The sequence below is a fragment of the Neovison vison genome, chromosome 4 (genome assembly GCF_020171115.1).
Source record: "Neovison vison isolate M4711 chromosome 4, ASM_NN_V1, whole genome shotgun sequence".
In the NCBI taxonomy this organism is placed as follows: domain Eukaryota; kingdom Metazoa; phylum Chordata; class Mammalia; order Carnivora; family Mustelidae; genus Neogale; species Neogale vison.
In genome coordinates, this window is record NC_058094.1 from 29,999,470 (window position 1) to 30,017,072 (window position 17,603).

At 31.7% G+C, this 17,603-nt stretch overlaps 1 protein-coding gene across 1 annotated transcript in view; it reads right to left on the bottom strand.

The window, feature by feature from the left end:
- Window positions 1-217: 217 nt before the first annotated feature.
- EMC2 (ER membrane protein complex subunit 2) overlaps window positions 218-17,603 on the bottom strand; it is a 42,832-nt gene continuing 25,446 nt past the window's right edge. Inside the window, exons 8-11 of the mRNA XM_044245085.1 lie at window positions 12,794-12,875; window positions 11,887-11,997; window positions 9,621-9,725; window positions 218-612 (exon numbers count right to left, since the gene is read on the bottom strand). Of these exons, the coding sequence (XP_044101020.1) occupies window positions 526-612; window positions 9,621-9,725; window positions 11,887-11,997; window positions 12,794-12,875 (385 nt within the window). The 3' untranslated portion in view covers window positions 218-525. The remainder of the gene's footprint in view (window positions 613-9,620; window positions 9,726-11,886; window positions 11,998-12,793; window positions 12,876-17,603) is intronic.

Sequence of the window (17,603 nt, forward strand, 5' to 3'; positions counted from 1 at the left end):
ATTTATCAGAGTAACATTACAGGACATAAAACAACAGCCTACTGGAATGCCCAGCAAAAATCTTGACACTATAAAGAGATAATCTGCCAACATTTTCCTTGTCAGCAATGCATGCTATGTATTTCTTATCACAAACAAAAAAGAGCTGACTAGAAACTGAATTCTAAAAAATATATCACTATTTGAGTATAACAAAAAGAATCTAGACTCTTCAGAAGCAAGTTTAATAAATCACATGATTTATTTATGGGATTTCTACATCAGGTTGTGGTTTAAAAGAAGTTATATATGTGTGATATGAAGAGAATGATGTACAATCAATATGAATCTTATTAAATCTCTCTTCCGTGGACTTTCTCCATCTTCCTGCTTAGCAATAAAAGGCATTTTTAGGTTTATATAAACATTCTTTACAATTGCCCTCTTAACAAAATATTAGTATATAAATAGCACTAGGCATTTAGTAAATAAATCATAGGCCAGTAAGTTCAATTGTGCAGTTGTGAAATGTAAGAGTTTGAAACCTTAAGACTGGGTGATCTGCAGTGTTTCCAACATGTCTTCGACTGCCTTAAGAGAGTATTTGGTTTCCTTCTTACTTCGACCTGCAAACTGTTTAAAAAAAAATGCAATTAGGTTCAATTTCATGGCAGGTTCAAAATCACAATCTTACCTTCACTTTGCTAACGAGAGTTAACTTTATCTATTTTATCACTAGCATGGAATCAAATATCTTTTCTTCAATAAAACAGGACTTGGGTTTTATTCTTTGCTTTTATTTCCCTTACCTCCAGAGACCTATCTAGAAAAATGTTGCTACAGCCAATGTCAGAGAAATTTTTGCCTGTGCTCTCTTCTAGGATTTTTATGGTTTCAGGTCTCACGTTCAGGTCTTTAATGCATTTTGAGTTTATTTTTCTGTATGGTGTAAGAAAATGGGCCCATCCCATTCTTTTGCATGTGGCTGACATGCAGTTTTCCCAACACCATTTTGTTGAAAGGTTTGTCTTTTCCCACTGCATATTCTTGCCTCTTCTGGTAAAGATTAATTAACCATATAAACATGGATTTGTTTCTGGGCTCTCTATCCTGTTCCACTGATCTACGTGTCTATTTCTGTACCAGTATCATACTGTTTTGATTACTAAAGCTTTGTAATATAACTTGAAATCTGGAATTGTGATACCTCCAGCTTTTTTTGTTGTTTGTTTTTCAAGATTGCTTTGGCTATTCGGGGTCTTTCATGGTTCCATACAAATTTAGGATTATTTGTTCTAGTTCTGTGAACAATACTGCTGGTATTTTGATAGGGACTGAATAAATCTGCAGACTGCTTTGGGGCATTATGCACCTTTTAACAATTACTGTTCTCCCAACCCATGAGTATGGAATATTCTTCTATTTTGCTTGTATTGTCTTGAATTTCTTTCTCCAATGCTCTATATTTGGGGTTTACATTTTCATTAAGTAGTGTGGTAACTTACAAAAACATAAATTTGATTTTAAAACTATCTTCTTTTGACTAGAAAATTTTTATGAAATAAAAAGCATAATTTATAAGTGAAATTTATATTTCTGTAGAAATGTGAATCATTTCTACTTCTTCTAAACAAATGTTTACAGTTTCAACAAAAGTAAAATGTAAATGTAATTTCTATTAAATATTTTAAAGTTGCACATCTCTAAAATTATTTAAAGTCAGTCACAATCTTTAAAATTTTTCTGTAATTATGAGTTGACAAGATAGGTTTCTACAGTAAAGAACTGTCAAATAGTGCTCGCTTCGGCAGCACATATACTAAAATTGGAAGAACTGTCAAATAAAACTCTACGCTACATATTAAAATGAGGTAAACATGTTTTGAAATATGATTTCTAATTTATGAAGTTGTAATTTATTTTATAAAACCAAGCTGGGATTGGATTTTATACTGAAAACAAAATACAATGGATTAAAAATGGTATCTTTGCATATTTAAAAGCCAAATTCATGGCATACTAAATATAGTGCACATAATCAGTAAGAAAAACACTGCTGAACATCCTATGATGATTTTAAAATGGGTTTTCTAATTAGACTGACTATTCTCATCATTTATCAGTTTGACTGAATATTATAGATTTACTAAATAACTGTTCCTTATGCAGTTAAGAGAAGGTTTATTATGAAAATATCTATATTCCCTGAGGCCCTGGTTAAAGTATTGATTAACTTTTGCTATTAGCAAAATATAGTATTTTCAAAATAACATCTAAGCACTCAATACATTTCCTAGTGACTGATCTTCCCTGCAAATACCAATGCTGTCTTAAGCACTTAGCAACTGATTTATGATGTGTTCCTTCTCTTTTAAATAATTAACTTAATTTGGCAAACTTCTCATGACTTGTTGAGAAAGATTAAGTGATCAAGCACAGGTAAAATCACAGAAGCAACAGACTTCAGGAATTGGTAACCTGCCTCTGACCTTTCTGGCTACAGGTTAACATTATGATTCTCCTACTTCCTACACCATTAGCTTCTATGGTTGACTCTTGATTTGATAGAGTAAATAAAGGAGATTTCTAGAAGAAATGCCAGGGGAAGAGAAAAGCTTTTCATAAGAATCAAGATCACTTTACCCTTCACAAAACATTACTAATTCAAGGAATTCAGATGCTAAATATATAATTCATAATAATAAAATACGGTCAATAGCAACACAACATTTAAAACTCCGCCTTTTCATAATTTTCCAAGATGACCAAAGGATGTGGGGTGTGTTATTACTACTATCCAGCTGGTAAATTCACTTTCACAAGGACTTAGCAAGAACAGAAAGCCCTTTCTTTTACTACTGCCTATCCAAAGTAAACAGGAATGGTCCTAATCAGATACTTAAAGGTCTAATTCTAAGAAAAAGCTTTGATGGTTCTGAGCAAAATAGGATACCACATAGTGACATTTACTCCAATATTTTAATTAGCAAAACAGAATAATGAAAATTTTCTGTAGAGCTGAAGTCATAACCAGAATTTTAAAATACAGTACTTTTCTTGATTTGTTCTTAAACATAATAGTAGTAAATATAATCTGTAATTTTTTTAATTAGCAAATTTTTTAAAAAATCACCTAAGATTGTCAACACTACTGACAACCAGTTTAGTTTAGAATAAACCAAACTTATTTGTGTCAGAACAAATAAAAGGAAAGTTGGAAATATAAATCTATCACTTCAAATTTTGTCTGACATGCAATTATTTTGTCTATTCCAGAATTATACGGCAATTTAACTGATTAAGCCGGAATCCTATTTTTCCCTCAAATCATGATTTAATTTTCCATTTCCCAAAAGGATAGTAACAGAATCACCTCTGCAATCATAAATAACATATGGATTGCTAGCACAGACAAATTTAACAGTGTACTAAAGAAGCATTTATCTGGAAAATTATTGTGAGTAGGTTCACATTAAAGTTTTTCATGAGCATTAATCAAACTTGCCTGCCTATACTGAACATGCTAAACCAATTACCTAATTGAAGAGCAAGTAGTAGCCATATTCTGTTTCATTATTAAGTGGAAAGAAAGAAGGAAAACCAGTTCTTAAAATCTCATTTTCTCTAATTTACAAATGCTTAGAAAAACATTACAATAAGAGTATTTATAATATACTTTATACTTGTTTATATGCCTAGACATGAGTCATAAAACTATCAATTAGATCCCAGAGATTTACCTAATTACTAAAATGTCAATCTCTGAAAGTTGTACTTTCCACATTAATCACAAATCCTGAATTTTTGTTTTCATACAGTTAGATTTTACTTAAATAAATTCTTCTTTCATAATTCCCTATGGATCTGAAAGAAAACTCACCAGAAAGCACACTCAAATAATAAAAACTTATTTATCACATTCAAAGATCAATAATTCATCCACTGTGATAAGTGGGAGAAGTTGGCTACAATTTACCTTTGCATAATTTGTGGAAAATAATATGGGTGGACGAAGTACTAGGATAAATAAATTGGAACAGGGAATGGATGAATTTCAGAAACATTAGACTGAGTGAAAGAAGCCAGGCACAAAAGAGTACATAACCTATGATCTCATTTATATAAAATTCTAGTACAGGCAAAACTAATTTATAGTGATAAAAATCATATCAGTGCTTGTCTGCAATGTCAGGACGGACTGACTACAGAGTGCCAGAAGGGACTTCCTGGAGTGACCAAAATGCTGCATATCTTGAATGGGGTGATGGTGAGAAAGAAGTATATATTTGTCAGAACTCAACTGTGCATTTAAAACCTGTGCACGTTATTGTCTATAAATCATCCCTCAATAAAGCAGATAAAAAGGCAAAAATAAATGAAAACAGAAGGTGGAACTATAGAGCTTTACAATAGTGTAATAAACTGCCAAATGACCACATATTTCTCTTCCCATTAAAAGGTGAAGTATTACATCCCCTGAATCTGGGTTGACCATGTGACTTGCTTTTGCTCAATGGAAAATTAGCCCTATGTGACACAGAGACTCAAAAAGGAGCTTGCCTGTTTGCTACTCTTGGAACTCTGAGACCACCACATGAGTAAGTCCAAGCTAGGCAGCCAAATGAGAAACACAAAGCCCAGCACTCCAAGCTGACAGTCAAAGTCAGATATTGAAGTAAGGCCATCAACCACCAGTATAACCATTGCAGAAACATAAATAAGCCCAGTTGAGACTAACAGAATTACTCAACTGAGCCCAAGCCAAACAGCATACCTATAGAATCAAACATAAATAAGTTGTTATTTTAACTCACTAAGTTAGCAAAAGGTAACGGATAGAAGTATTTATGGAATCTGATTCACAGAAAGAACCCAGAGCCTCTACAGAAAAAGCACAGAATATACAAGTTTTAAAAGCACAAAGAAACTTTATTTAAAACCTGTTACTGGTGCCTAAGGGCAAGTAAATTTGGCATGATGGGTTTAGCTGAGGAGTATTGGAGTTGCTATGCAGAAACCTAACAAGACCACCTGAGAGATATGCTGTCTTCCTGCAGTGGTATCTAAAATGACAGAAACTGGCAACAGTTCTTTCTTTGATCCTTTCCTATAGAGTCAAGAGAAGACAAATCATATCTTCAGGAAAGATGTGCAAAACATCGCTGTGGACTACGGAGTTTCTGATACAAAACTCAAATACTGAAGAGTACCAGTGACACTCTTAGAGCTCCTTCCAAAGAACACTGAGACTTTATAAAATAAGTGTAAATAGAATGGATCTAGTTAAGGCAAGATTTAAAAAAAAAAAAAAAGGAACAGCAGGGAGGTAAATGGCAGGGAGGGTACTAAAGAACAAGGTTTAGACCTATGAACAATGGCTTAAAATACTAAAATGATAGGTTCATGTCCGGTGATAAGGTGCATCTCAAAAGGCAGGGAAGTGTGTACTTGTCTGGCCTCGTATTACTGAAGAGACCGGGAGAAAGGAAAACAAAACTAAACTCTGAATTTAGATACTGAATAGAGCTTTAAATCTGAAATGAAAAGAGAAAACAAGTGAGGGTAGACTATCAATCGTTCACATGAGAAAATAACTGAGAAGAGAGTGAAAAACTGTATTTATAGCTGCAGACATTTATATCTGACATTTCTTTAGTGAAAATTATCCCTCAGAAACTTCTATTGTGTCCATCTTGCAGATGAAAGGCTAGGCCCAGAGGTAGTATATAATTTATCCAAAATCACATAAATAATAAATGTCAGAATATGATCTCTCTGATATGAGGAATTTGAGAGGCAGGGCGGGTGGTCATGGGGGGTAGGGAGGGAAAAATAAAACAAAGATGGGACCGCAGAGGGAGACAAACCCTAAGAGCCTCTTAACCTAAGAAAACAAAGTGAGGGTTGCTGGGGATTAGAGGGGGTAGGGATAGGATGGCTGGTTATGGACACTGGGGAGGGTATGTGCTATGGTGAGTACTGTGAATTGTGTAAGCCTGATGATTCACAGACAGGTAGCCTGGGGCAAATAATACATTATATGTTAATAAAAATATATAAATTTTTTAAAAAAGAAACTAAATAATAATAATAATAGTAGTAGTAGTAGTAGTAGTAGTAGTAAATGTCAGAGCCAAACTCTGAACATAGACAATATGGATCCAGCATTTGTATTTTTCTCTTAACTCCTACACGGTAATACTAACTTCCATACATGGGACCCATGACAGAATACAGAAATGGACAGAAATTCTCTAGATTGCTACTTGGGGGAAAATTGACCCTTATTTCTCCTCCTACATAGAAATCAATTCCAAATGGGCTGTAGATCTAAATACAAAAGGTAGAAGGAAAAAACCTCTAAAGACACACAAAATTATCTGTATGACTATGAGTAGGAACTGACCTCTTAAACAATACAAAACATTATTAAAGAATATAAATGATATTTCATTTATATTCCATTAAAGAATATAAATGATATTTCACTTTAGAACTTTCATACATCAATATCATTTGAGAGAAATAGCAAATAAGAAGGTGAAGAAATTTACTGCATATATAACAAAAAGCTCATAATCAGAAAACTAAAAAACAAAGTAAAAAGTCATAAACCCATTAAAAAGAGACTTCATGAAAGATATATCCAAATAGCTAATAAACATGAAAAAGTGTTCAATCTCACTGGTCATCAGGGAGATGCAAAATGAAACTACAAGATACTATACATACTCCAGAATGGCTATAATTATAAAAACTGATAGGACCAAATATTGATAAAGATGTGGAACTACAAGAACTACCAAACATGGCTGGTGAGACTATAAACAACTAATATGGAAAGCAAATTATGACCCAGTATTTCCACTCAAAGGTATACACCCATTAGAAGTACATCTATACCAAAAGACTACACAGCAACATTAATGTAGAATTGTTCAAAGTAGTCCCAAACAGAAGTAACCCAAATGCCTATCAACAACTGACTAAACTGTAGTATGTTCATACAATAGACTATAGTACAATGAAAATGAATGAACTACAGAAACAAAGAGGGATAAATAAACATAACAGTGAAATAGAGTAGACAAAAATGAATATACTATGATACCATAATCAAAAATAAGCCAACATTATGGGATTATCAATCAACACTCTTGAGGTTAACAGAAATAGAAATTAAGAGGATGAACTATGAGGGCTCTGGAATACTGTAATGTTTCTATTTCTTGACCTGGATATCTTTACCTCGTATAATTCATTAAAATGTATATTTATGACTTGGGTTCTTTTTTCTATGCATGTTGTAATAAAAACTGATTTTAAAAATATATTCATGCCATGTCAAAAAAGCACTCTCTGACCTGCTAATTGTTTCTCAAAAATAGCCTAAAAAAACAAGGATGTAGCCTGTAAACCATTACATTAGTTTTTATTATTTATTATAACATTTATTATCTAAGTCTTATCTTTAAAACACACACACACATAAAGACACACTCTAGACCTATTATATGTAGAACCCTACTATAATCTATGCTATCTCAAACTAAATGCATTTGAAGAAGCACAGCCTAGCTGTTTATAAATATTCTGACTTACAATATGCCAACAGAACTAATATCCTCAATTATATATAATAAAAATACATTAAAGTGACTTTAAATAATGTGATCATGTGGACATTAAATTTTTTTAATTTCCCCAACCTTCTCCAATCAGGAGCACAAAAACAAAAGAAAGAGTACCAAAAACAAAATAACAGAAAACAAGCCTAAAGAGAACATCTTCAAAAAAACTACACTAGAGGTAATCCTCCCAAACCCTGTAATGTGGTTTTTATCACCAACAGTGACAATATCTACAAAAGATCGACGGCTGTATGATAGGAGTATGTATGGTAGGATGTACAACATAGTCCTCTACAAGCCACAGAAATGAAAAAAGTATGAACTGATGACTCTACAAATGGCCTGCAAAACCAGGACAGTCTCAAAGCTCTAAATCAAATACGAGGTTAAACAAGTCTACAACCTCAAAATCTCTAATATGTCCAGCAAACACCCTCTTCCAGGAGGGAAAAAAACCTCACAGTGAAGAATAATCACCAGAAACTGAAACCAAATTGAACAGGACAGAAACACTAGGGGTAAAAAAGCAAGATGGTTCAGATAAGAGAAAGGAGTAGATGAGAGGAAGGTAGGGATGTCCACAGGCTGCAAATCCCAGAATAAAATAAATAAAACTAACAACAAAATGCAACATTTCAAGCTGAGAGCAACACCTCAAAATTCAAGATCTACAGAGATCCAAGAGTAGAACAGAAGGCAGAAGACAAAATCTTTCTGAACCAGACTAATTCCGAGAAAGACCATGCATAGAGAAAGGTCATATTTAGCTTCTCTATAACAAAACAGAAGCCATGAAAAGACAAGCTGGCAAAGTTATCCTATCTCTGACGCCCTCACTCCAAAAAAACCCCCCCTAATAAAAACTATCTGATTTAAACAAGGAGAACAGCAACAACAGAAAGAGAATACAGATTAACTCCATAAAAAAATTAATACAGAGGGAAAAAAAAAGAAAATAAAGATTTGAAAGAAAATGAATGACATAAAAAAATTAAAAAAAAAAAAAGAAAGAAAATGAATGACAGTGTAAAGAGGTGAGAAAGGAAATCCAATAAACTTATAATTAGAGATGTGGGAAAAAAACTTAGGCTATCAAACAAAAAATTTTTAACACAAAAGCAACTCTTTGCAGATTAAAAGAGGATTAAATTTACATATTAAATGGGTTTATTGTATATTTAGGAAAACTGACCCAATAACAATCAATAAAACATACTGTAGTAAAACTACTGAATTTTAATGATAAAGAAAAAATTCCTTTGGACATCGAGACAAAAAGTCTATGTCACTCAGGGAAAGAAAATCAGGACAGAATAAGACTTCTTAACAGCAGTATCTTATCCTAAAACACAACGGAACAGTACGTTTAAGATCCTTAAGTAAATATAAGCCAAAGGTTGTATAAAAAGCCAACATTATCCCTCAAATATAAAACAGAGAGACAATACTATCAACATGCAGTCTGTAAGAAGATATTGTTTTGCTATGAGTTCTCTCTGAAGAATCTCCCAGCGACGAGCTTCAAAAAACTGAGAAATGAGTGAAGAAGTTTCAGATAAGATCTGACAAGTAAGCAGAGTACAAAAACTTTTTTATATAGTCTGGCTAGTTTACTTTTAGGCTTTTCTTCCTCCCTTTTAATTACCTGAGATACTCTAATTAATATATAACACACCTAAAATACACTGCACAATTTGTTTCTAAAATACACTGCACAATTTGTTTACCTTTCCTGGATTTTTAGAATCACTTTTTATTTGTCAAATGCTGACTACTGAAATTTCCAGATAGTAAGGCTACTTAAGGGATCTAATAGTAATGCACTGCTTTTGAAAAAAGAAAAAAATAAGTGATCCTACAGGTTAGTTCTACACAGTTAAAATACATTAGATTAAGACCCAAAGGAACAAAAGTTCAATGACAAACATTTGGCTTTGTTAATTTGCTGAAACAAAAACAATTAAGAAATATATTAACTAACCTATATAATATAAAACTATCAATACTGACCTGATAAGCTCTGTTTATTTGACTAGCTGCCCAACTAGCATATTTCATGTTGTCCTTTTTTGTTTTTGCACTTGCTTTTGGATTAGAAGCAATATGACTCGCCGACTAAAAACAAAAAAGAAACATCAAAAACAAAATTCCTTTTTTCTAGCCAAGATAATAAAAAATAAAAAAATAAAAAATAAAAAACATGTAAGAGTCATATCTGCAATGGGATAGCAAAGAATACCAAAACAACTTTAAAAACAAAGTGGAATGAAATTAGTGTTTAAAAATGAAAACATAGTTTAAAATACAAAGTGACAAAAAGAGAAAGAGCATCTTAAATATCTAAATTAATTTTATTAGTTATCCACCACAACTCTTAAAGGTAAAATTAAATACTGTAGAATATCACTTAAATACTATAGGATATTGAAGGTCATTATTATTTTTTATTATGATTTCTAGTTCTTTATTACTGTATTGCTTCAGCTTTCCAATGTCAGAATTATAGAATTACTGAATATTAATGTAAGAAGGAATCTCAAAAATAATTTAGTGCATTTTCCGACACTAACAGGTGAAAAAAAATTTAAGTCCATTAGGAGTGATTTGACTTGACCAAATCAAATTATTTAGAGCTTTAAAAATAGAAAGAGATCCTCACTTCCAATCTAGTTCTCTTTTCACTTTACCAAGAGTTTCCATACTATGTTCCACAGCACCAGTTAGAATCACAGCAATTTGACAGATCCATTCTCTCCTTTTAAAAAATGTACTTAAACAAGGGATTGTTAATCTAGGATCCATGAAAGAATCTGTAAACCACCAAAATTATATACTAATTTTTAAGCATATATTTTATTTCTGGGGAGAGGAAGATCTTTTATCTTGTGTTTAAATATATCTTATTCTTAAGAGGATTCATCTGTGTCATTAAAAAAAAAAAAAATCAAGTCTTTCTTTTATACCTAGCCTGTGTTACAGGTTCTTTCCCACTCCTTCATCCTCTGGCAATGAGGATTTAGGAACTTACTGGCCCAAATCTTATTTTTACAAGTCTATGTCTTTAATGTCACTTTTTTGGTATGAATTTTAGCAAATGAAAGTAATTAAGAGAATGACTCTGCAATCAACCGACTGAGCTGATATCCCAGCTCAATCACTTAGTAAGTCTGTGTTCATCTTTTGACAAATTAACTAGACCACTCTGTATCTTAGGTTCACTTTCTGTGAAATGGTAGTAGTAACAGTATCTTTTCAAATAACTGATATAAGGATTTAATGATTTAAAATAAAAACAGAGTTCAAAACAATGCCCAGCACATAGTGTTATATATAAAATATCATTACTAATCTATTTTTATTCATTTTTAAATTAGTCTTTCATTTATTTGGTAAAAAGAGACAACATCACTATTATACCACACCTCCAACCTCTACAATTGGCACTGGTAGATCCAGGAAAATTTTTGAAATTCCCTGAACTATTTTCTAATCACATTTTGCCATTCCTTTCCTAAAAATTATTTCATTTATATTTCTTCCTGCCTCTATTTCTATAATCAATTCTTTTTCACTGAGCCTCAACAAGACATTTATCGCAAAGTCCTTGAAAAGACCAGAATAAATTAAAATTTCAAAGAATGGGCCTATTAAAAAAAAGCTTTCTGGCTCTAGGAAGGGGCTCATTCTATGTATATTTTAAAGCTCAGCAAATTCTTCCTCTATTTCCCATAGCTCTTATTAACTGACTTTTCTAAGTTCATCACTTGGCACACATAAACCACAGAAATATTTAATTACACGCTTCCCCCAATTTCCAAGCTCTTTTTTGTACCATAGAAAATTTTTAATTTGAAAGTAGAGATTTTTTTTGCTAATGTCTTTTATTGCATACTTTAAAACTATGTCATACAATTATAATTTAAGGTAAGAAATACATATTGGGCTTAAACTAAGATTATCAAAACAATTAAGATACATAATATGGTTTTGTATCTGTTAGCATTTCATAAAAAAGCAGACTTAAATTCAGATAGCATAGAAGATATTTTAAATAATAATAAATAAAATAATTAATAATAAAATAATAAAATGTCAAATAGGATGTATTAACATTTAAAGATAAAACTGCCTTAAAACCTCTTGCCCATTTTTAACTAGAGGAATAAAATACGCTTACCAACAAAATACAAACAGAGGGAAGTGATTGGATGGGATATTTAATGGACTTTAAATGACAGAATTCATAAAATAACATTAAACATGCACCTCTACTCACCATGTAAAGCCCAAACAAAGCTCTCATATTTCTGTTGTTCAGTTTCAGTGCCTGTGCAAAATACTTTCTTGAAAGTTCAAGGTTTTCAAGTCCACCTTGGGTATATTTAACCTGTTAAAAATTGCAGAGTGCTGTAACCTATTTATTTTACTACTTTGAAATACAGCACGTTTCATCATACCACGGGCATTAGTAACTGAAACAGATACTCTGTAAACAAATGCAAGATGTTAAAAGAATTCATCTTAAAGTTGATAAAGCTAAATTTTAAAGCATAACCTCCCTGAAAAACCTATTCTATGAACTTTAAGATCACAGAGTATTTTTTAAAACAAAATACTATCAATAAAAAAACCAATATAATTTCTTTTCAACTGCCTTGCTAATGCCTCACAACTTAATATTTTCTATTAGTAGCATTCTAAATCTATACTTACATACACTGAGTTGCCCTTTACTAGTCACCTTGACATTTATTATTAATGAAATGCTTCTAACCTTAGAGCATTCAGTTGTATTAAAATTCTTAATAGTAAGATAAATACTTCCTACTTCCAAAAATACTGATCTTAGTATGAATGTCCTAGAATATAGATTTAAAAATCGCAATCACTGTAACGTCTCAAAAGTCATTAAATGGTAACAACTGTGGTTAGTTCTTAACTGGGAAGGAAAATACATATTAAAAATACAAAGAATTTCACTGTTTTATGTAAGTGCTTTTATTTTTAAAGCCATATTCCCATTATAATATTAAAAATATAAAGCTTTTACACCTACAGTTCTCATCAGGTGTCTTACATATTTAAATATGTGCCTCACTTAAAGACATATTCTTAGTTCCAAAATAATACCTACACCAACAAAAATAAAATCATGTACACCTGTTGTTTTTGAAAGCACTTACTTCAGCATACTGCTGACAGTATAAGTGGTTGTGTGGATTAGTCATCATTAGCTCCTCTAAACAAAAAGCTGCTTTAGCATAGCTGAAAAATATGAAGAGGAGAAATCAGTTTTAAAAGTCATATATATCATCTTAGCTAAAACAAAAATGATTAAAAATAATTTAAAACAATGCTCAAAAATAATTTTAAAACAATTTTAGTGATGTTACACATTTTATTCCCAAAATTTAAACAGCTTCATTAATAAAATACTTGCTATGCTGAATTTTTTTTTTTTTTTTACTATTTTATTCGACAGAGAGATCACAAGTAGGGAGAGAGGCAGGCAGAGAGAGAGAAGCAGGCTTCCCGCCGAGCAGAGAGCCTGACGTGGGGCTCGATCCCAGGACCCTGAGATCGTGACCTGAGCCGAAAGCAGAAGCTTAATTAACCCACTGAGCCACCCAGGCGCCCTGCTATGCTGAATTCTTAAATACAAATAACAAAAGCTTAAATTCTAAAGCAGCCTGTGAACAATCAGTAAATACTGCATTCTTAAAACTGGGTCTATTATGACTCCAAACATTATTCACAACACAGGCTTCACAAGCTTGGATCAGGTTACATATAAAATAACTTCAAGTCCACTGACTACTGAATAAAATATTCAAATAACTAAAGCGTAAAGAGGAAATAAACATTTTAAGTACCATCTATTCACAAAAATCCTTTACTGACACCTATCTACCAATATATTCTATTAAAAAGACCTTTCATTACTTGTCAATATGAAATTCTAATAAAGTTATAAATTTTTAAACCCATGAAAAATAGATCAAGTTAGTGGTTTTGATATGCACTCTACTAATATTTCATCATGTTAAAGAAACAAACATCCTGCTAAAAATCTGAGGAGAAGACTGCTACAAAGGGTTCTGGAAAAATGGTTTTATACCACATGACTGTAACTTCCCTCAATGTATATAAGTTTAAAGCAATGTGAATATCGTCACTGTTTTTAGGATATCCTAAAGAACACAGATGTTGCAAAATTTATTCCCAGTGAAAGGTGATGACAGTACCCAAAAGAAAAAGGCTACCTACAGTTATTTTTGGATTTGTCACCAACATACAAAGCTACCTATCTTTGATATACTTTTCAAAATATGCATGCTGCAGTTTCACATCCGTATACAAAATAACAGCTAACTTGTATTATGTGCTCATTATGTATCACATACTTTCTCTAGGTGTATTATATGTATTAATTCAATTCTACCAAAACCCTGAGAAGTAGGAAATTATCACCATTTTAGGTTGGTAAGGCAAAGAGATGCAAACTGAAACCTAGGTTATGCCACTCCAAACAGCCTACTCTTAACCACTATGCATACTGCCTCCATGCACTATACACAGTGAAAACTGTGGTGATGATGTAGTGATGAAGAGGTCAGTGGTAACATAAAACCAGGTACAACAATCAAACCCCAAGGGCCAGAGAAACCAAAAACACCCTCTAGATTACCAAAAGTCATAGCATTTTATATATATATGTGTATATATATATATATATATGTGTATATATATGTATGTTATCAAGGATCATACAGCTATTTAGCCTTTTTCATTTTTATACCCCAAACCTAGCAGTGGTTCCTGACATGTGATAGGTAATATAATAAATGACTAAACAAATGACTGAATAAATGTCTAGAACAAAAGTATTATAACTACCGGGGCACCTGGGTGGCTCGGTGGGTTGGGCCTCTGCCTTCCGCTCAGGTCATGATCCCAGGGTCCTGGGATCGAGCCCCGCATCGGGCTCTCTGCTCGGCAGGGAGCCTGCTTCCCCTCCTCTCTCTCTCTGCCTGCCTCTCTGCCTACTTGTGATCTCTCTGTCAAATAAATAAATAAAATCTTTAAAAAAAAAAAAGTAATTATAACTACTATCTAATATCTATTTATCATTCTATAAGAAAGCGATCTCTACCTTAAACACTCAATTTTAAAAAGACAGTTCCTTCTAAATAATTTTGTTTTACTAAGATGACACAAAAATTCATATTAATGCAAAGAATAAATGTTCTCAGATTTAAAAGGGCTGAGCACAACTGTGACTGGTTTTTATACAACATAAAGTAGGATAAAATAGGCAGGTATGAGTTTCTACTTAAAAATAAATGTCAAAAGTATTTTTCTCAGAAATTATTTAGTATCACATACAGAAGAGAATCCCTTCCCCCAATCTTACAAAGTCTAAAATCAAACTAATTTTGTGGATAAAGTATAGAATCAAATACACTTAGAGCTAAAAGGAGCAGAAGATGATCCAATACAATTTTCTCAAGAGAGGTTCATGCAAGAGCATTTAAATCATATGGAAAGTGACCTGAGTGACCATTTTCTCAATTCTCCCCAAAATGGTACATAGCTCATCGCATTCCAAATACATAAAAAAGTTAATTCATCACATACAGTGACTCAGTGATTAGAGAATTAAAATGATTTGAATCTACTTAAAATAACTACTAGTATTAGTATGTTAGAGTCAATAACTAAAGAAAGTTTCAAAGTTCTGTTCCTCACAAAACATTTGTATAGGTTACATATCTACTCCTACATTGCTTTTATCAACAGTATGATTTTTCCTTATAGGATTTTGATAATTCTATTTGGTATTGAATTTCATAATAAGGCTGGACCTACTAAAAGGAACCAGAGTCACGGTCATTATTAACTTATATTAATAATGCCCTTCCTGATATAACATCTAGTTTTAACTGTAAGTAAAGTAAAAAAAAAATTAAGTGTTTTTGTTCAAAATAAATATTTTTGTTTATAATACATATCGGTAGTACTAATATATACATTTTTACTAATTTTTTATATTTAGAACAAGTAAAATGTCTTAATATGGTCAACTACTATGATACATATCACTGCAGTCACAAAATAGGAACTAGAATTTATAAATCAGAAGCAAACTTAAATAAAGGAAACTTAAAGGTATTTAAAAGAAAGCACATGGCAGAATTCTATACCTTCTTTAATCTCTGTAAGGACAATGAACAGGCTTATATGAACATTCTACTTTGGAAATTTATTTGGAGTAAAAATTCTAGACCTATAGTAGCAATGCTGCCTGTGATCTATTATATTTAAAAGAGCTTACTTCTATTGGTTCCTATGCAAAAAGAATGCCAAAATGATAAATATATCTTGCAACTCCGAAATTGCTGCAATTTGCCACTGTGCCCACAAAACTGACATCCCACAGTAACTTACCTCCTCCACCAAAAACAAACAGTAAAACGAAAAAAACCCTACCTACTACAATGACTTGCCCAAATAGGTTAAATGAATTAAATGAACAGATTCTGATTTTCATACAGTTTCAAAAAATCTGGAGATCTTTATTTCCACTCACCCTAAACCTGGATATTTCCTCTGTGTTCGAAAAAATAAATGGTGATTTTGTAAATAACTAGCTTCAAAACCAAAAAGAGTTCTGCAATACAAGATAAAAGGGGAGGATGAACACAATTATCATTTCCCCTAAAAGGAAATTACTTTTCAGGTGCTTTTCTGTCTTCGTATTTCTTGGTTTCTTGGGATTTTTCAGTTCATTCCTCTTAAGTATACATTCAATTCTATCTCAGTGAACTGTTTAGCGACTCAAAATAAAGCAAAACTGAATGTGACCATTACAAGGTGAAGCAAATAATAAATTTAAGTATAGCCTAAAAATAAAGTACAGCCTATTTTAGAATTAAATACAGAACTATTAGAAACATATGCAAAAAAATAAAACTGAGAAAGAAAAAAGAGAACAGAGGTGATATATGTATGTGTTCTCACAGGACGTAAAGCAATAAAAACTGATATATCTGACTATATAAAAACATGAAGTTTCTATAAGTTAAAAACTCAATATTAAAAAGATATATAACAAGGATATATTCTTGACAAAGTTTCATATCACTTATATAAAAAGCTATTAAAAATTTTTACAGAGTTGTAACCAATTTTCACCTCTCAAAACTTACAAAGACTAAAAAAAAAGAACGACAGCACAGCAACCAGTGTTAAGGGTATGCTAATAACTGCAGATGTGAGAGGAAACTGATACTACCTTTCCATTGAAGAACTAGAAATGATGTATCAAAATCACTAAAAATGTGCATATCATTTAATCAAATAATTCTACTTCTAAGAATCTAGTCCAGGAAATGAAATAATTAATACAGAATTATAGTAAGAAGTTTTTTTCTTTTTAAAAAGAAAAAAAACAAACTTTCTATTCTCCTAGGAAACTGATTAAGAATTACTAGAGTACATTAATAAGATGGAATAATATAAAGCCATTAAAATCACACCATGAAATATTTATTGTGATGGGAATGTGTGTCAAAACATAACTTAGTGAAAACCATAAGCTATAAAAAAAAAATAATTCTATCTTGGGTTTCTGTTTCAAGAAGTACTGAAGAAAAAATATATAAATTGTAGATAAGTTAAGATGATGCAACTATACTAGATTTGGTCTTTACTCTTTACTGTGTTTTCCAAATTATCATTAGGTATTTCTTTAATTAAAAAAATTCCTTGATTAATCTGAAATGCTTTTAAAGCTTTTAATCCCAACATCTTCAAAAGGTACAAAAACACTTCAAGTAACTGTCATCTGTTTTAGGGACAAAATAAAACTGATGTTAATTGTTTTAAGCACTCCCAAAATTCAATTTCATGTTATTTAAATTATATATTATATACTTTACAAATGTTGACTTTAAAGCTATGAAAAATAGAATACCTGAAATTAACATAGCA